The following is a 4,268-nucleotide window of genomic DNA, read 5'->3' on the forward strand; positions in this document are numbered from 1 at the left end:
CGAGCCACAGGAAGCATGCTAATCAAACATCTACCCACGTCAATAATTGAAAATGATGCGATCCAATATGATTGAATATGATTATTATTGATGTAACTAAATGAACAACCTTCTTCGAACAAGGAAGTCCATATATTTTAATATCCATCCGCCAATCACGTACGCAGTATACGTCTATGGTTCACCAAACAAAAAAAGTAAAAACGGTCTTTTAATTAGTCTTTTAGGGCACCGCAGTCTTCGACCCGCTTCTACAAAGGCAAACCACTTGAAAAACTACTCAAAGATGTTTATTATGCAATATTCCGTCATGAATATTAATTAAATCCGAGGTAAGATCATTCATATTCCGCAATTTTCTTTTGTCTCCCTAATTTAAAGTAATTAATTATTAATCGATTCTTCATCACGCTGCGCTCACGCTCTATATTTAAAGATTTTCATCACTTTTAAACAACATAACTCGCGACGCGTTATTAATAATGTAGCTCGGTCCTCGAGCTTGAAACCTCTCAAAATAATAATAATAATAATAATAATAATAATAATAATAATAATAATAAAAGGGAAAAAAAACTTTAAAAAATGATTTGGACTAAAAAGTTGAATGCGTAGAACAGATGTGGATATTTACAAGGGAAACCAAAAATTAAGTGAAGGTGGTACTTTGAGAAGCCAAAGCCAGTCTCAGACTTTGTGGCCTTGTCAGGGTTTCAGTTCCCAGATTGATAAGCCCCAATTGTCCTTAGATCAGTGATCAGACCCCACCCTCCCTCTCCGTTTATAGGATCCACACCACGCCCCGACATATCCATCTTTCTCCTCCTTCTTCCTTCCCCTTCATTCTCCTACCCCCCTCTCTCTCTCTTTCATGGACAGAGCTTCAGAGACTAGCACTAGAGAGATCCATGACTTCATGAACGTCGATTCTTTCTCTCAGCTACCCTTCATCCGCCCTGCCCCTCTTAAAGAAAAGCCCATCAAGCTCTTCGGCATAGAATTTGGCACCCCCGAAGCCGCCACCTCAGGCGCCGCCGCTCCTCCGACCGACGATTCCGAATCGGCCGAAGATTCAAATGGGAAGGACAGCTCCGCCAACGAGAACAGTGAGACTAACCGGAGATTTGAATGCCATTACTGCTGCAGAAACTTCCCAACCTCCCAAGCCTTAGGTGGCCACCAAAACGCTCACAAACGAGAGCGCCAGCACGCCAAACGAACCCACCTTCACATGTCTGAGTCTCCAGTCTACAGCCTCGTCAACTACAGGTCCTTCTCTTCGCCGACTTCAACGCTAACCACGCCAATGCCTGCTACTAGTTATCCAACTTCTGCTGCTTATAGCGCAGCTAGGTTCTATGGAAGCCCATATTCTCATCATCATCATCACCAGCCCATCAACGGAAGCCCCTTGGCCTTTTGGCGAATCCCCACACTCCAAACTAACCCTACTTTCAACCGTGACCGTTCGTTGAATCCATTTCCCTCATTTGCCGGCGAGGATATCAACGTGAGGGCCTCATCACTGCAGCTTGGCGGGTCTGCTGCATTGCAAAACCGGTACGTCCATGACTCCAAACCCAGCGTTCAAGACCATGTGAGTTTGGATCTTCATCTGTAACATTATATATTAACTTTTAAGGCACTTTGGGGTTGATCGGGGGCTCTGTGGAGATTAATATTATCAAATTGCCACTTTTTTCCTCTGATGGAGTTTTATGACGTGATAATTCTAAGATGATCCTCCCATACACATACACGCACGCACATATATCACTTTATTGCTAATTAATTTTTTTTTAACCAACGCTAAGTAATTAACATTGATTTACATTAACCGCATATAATTAACGTTCCTTCTAAGCATTGATATGTTGAGCGCTAATGGTTGCAATATTTATGTACACATTCTTAGTCTGCACGATTGAGAGAACTTTCACACTTGTGGAGAGCATGTTAAGCCTAGAAGACAGTTGGGGGTGCGCATGAGCATTTTGTCGGAACACACGTGTGGGAAAATAATGAAATTGTGAAGACAGATGGAGGTTTATGAGAGAGGGTGGGTTTCCGATTCGATGCGCAATGTAATTGAGAAAGGTCATGATGATAAGTTTTGATGGTCTGCTGGAAAAAATTGCAGGAAAGAAAGTGATATTTCCATGCCATTTGCGGGCACACATGTAACTCCCCACACTTCAAATTTATGTTTTTTTAATTATTATTATCACCACTTATTTCCATAGCAATTACACACACACACACACACACACACACAAGTAAGACATATATGGATATATGGAGGAATAGAACTATAATATATATATATATATTGATATGTGCCTATCAACTTTAGGTGATGTCTCTTACGTCTAGCTAGATATAAGTTGGAACCTTCTCCTATGTATGAGACCTTATACTTAGGGGACAAGGTGGGTGACGTCAAAACCCGTAAAAGGCCACACTCTCGCTCTTTCTTGCTTTCTCCGGTCGATTCAATTAATTAAGGTCTCGAAGGAACATTTTCCGCAGAATCATGTATGCTTGCTCCTTTCTGATGTTTTCATTATGGGAAGAGTTTGGGTTGACCGGAGTTGACACAAAATTTGCAGATTCGGCATATTGAACCTAAAAACCAAATGGGTTGCTGTGTTGGGAAAGGATCTAATGGTAGAACAGGAATTAATAACAATGGGGCTTCACCTTGGCAGAAGTTATTTATGTCTAACTTGATGGCGTCCTACACAACTGGGACATGTTTACAGAAACAAATAAGCATTGAAACTTGAGAGGCAGTGGTACCAACGACCAAGGGCTTTTATGGCTTTAAAATGACAAAACCATCCTCTTCGAAAAGGATGTGTCTTCCTTTTCCTCCAAGACTTTAAGGAACAAATGAACACGGTAGTTAGACTGCCATCTTTATTTTCTCACCTTCTGTACCTTCGCTTTTATGTCTGATACATAGAGAGAGAGAGGTGTTAGGTGGGTTAGTTTTGATGAGTAAGAAAGTGGGACTGGGAGATTCCTTCTCCTTAACAATAATACAGTAATAGTTAGTACCGATGGATCTGTCAACTTTAGTCATCTGTCATCGTGGCAGCGCAAAGGGTCAGAGATTTAGATGACGATGAACGCTACCAATGTTCACCTTACCATAAAAAATCAGAGAAAAATGCGCCCTGTCACCGCATGGATGCTAAAGTTCCCCAATCCTTGCACTTGCCTTTGTAGGAATATGATAGATTTGACTGGCAATACCAACCTGTAGTAGATAAGACTTTCCCATTTAATTTCCCCCTTTTGAAACTCTGGACGATGTTGAACTTTTTAGTTTCAAGTACTTCGACCTATTTCACCACCCACGACCTAGTCTTGAAGTCTTAGTTATACAGGTTTCAACAGTTTCAGGACAAACACTTTTTGGTTTTCTTCTACAGAAATTGAAACATGCGTTCCATAAAACATCTGTCGTCTCCTGGAAGTCTTAGCAATAGATTAACCAGAGTTTTAACGAGTACAAAACTCTGAGAATTTAAGACGTTCTCCCACTTCTCCTCCTTCCCCTGTCTCTCTCTAAACCAATACACAGCCCCTACTTCAAGGATCTAAAACGTACTCAAAAATTAAATATAAATAAAAAACCTAACTTTATTTATAAAACTTTAAAAATAATAAAATAATAATAATTTAAATTCAAATTCAAAATCCTAAATCTAAATACAATCTTAAATATACTGATATTTAAAATAACAATAAAATAAATAATAAGTCCTGATTTAAATATCTTACTAGATAATCCTAATATCTTAAATAAACCTTGATTATCCAAATTATCCATTCTCTTATATTCCATCATTTCTCCTCTGTTTGAAGAACTCGTCTCCCAATGAATTACAATTAAGGCACAAAATGGTTGGAGAAGGATGTGTGGGATAAAATTTCATCCAAATGCATCAATCTTATTTGGAATATCTAAAAAACCTTTTCAGGAGACAAGATATTGCTAAAGTTTCCTATTAAGTGATAGGACATTCTTGGCAAGTATAGCTCGTAAGTGAGATGAATCTGTAGTGAGGCAAGGTTGGTTTTGGCTAATCACAACTCGAGAAGGTGCCACTTGTACAGGAAATAGAGGAGTTTTTAATGTAACCTATAATGGGGTGCTAGAATGGATAGACCATTTTCATGATTATGTTCCACAAGAGTTACTATAAACTCCTATGAATCTAAGGTAAAAGTTTCAGCATCTTCTTGTTTGATTACTTGTT

The 4,268-nt window shown here is 39.3% G+C and overlaps 1 protein-coding gene across 3 annotated transcripts; it reads left to right on the forward strand.

The window, feature by feature from the left end:
• The first annotated feature begins 645 nt into the window (after positions 1–645).
• On the forward strand, positions 646–4,022 carry LOC129307200 (zinc finger protein GIS-like). Of its 3 annotated transcripts, none has more exons than XM_054948087.1 (2): positions 646–1,597; positions 1,916–2,220. In XM_054948087.1, exons 1-2 carry the CDS (start codon positions 872–874, stop codon positions 1,958–1,960), a joined length of 771 nt encoding a protein of 256 aa, XP_054804062.1. In that variant the 5' UTR covers positions 646–871; the 3' UTR covers positions 1,961–2,220. The 3 variants fall into 3 exon arrangements, with proteins under 3 accessions (XP_054804062.1, XP_054804064.1, XP_054804063.1); XM_054948089.1 differs by lacking the exon at positions 1,916–2,220 and adding an exon at positions 3,990–4,022 and having other exon boundaries at positions 647–1,597; XM_054948088.1 differs by lacking the exon at positions 1,916–2,220 and having other exon boundaries at positions 648–1,738.
• The last annotated feature ends 246 nt before the right edge of the window (positions 4,023–4,268 follow it).

This window comes from Prosopis cineraria, unplaced genomic scaffold (genome assembly GCF_029017545.1).
Source record: "Prosopis cineraria cultivar Desert tree isolate PC_DT_omini unplaced genomic scaffold, ASM2901754v1 PC3, whole genome shotgun sequence".
NCBI classification, from domain to species: domain Eukaryota; kingdom Viridiplantae; phylum Streptophyta; class Magnoliopsida; order Fabales; family Fabaceae; genus Prosopis; species Prosopis cineraria.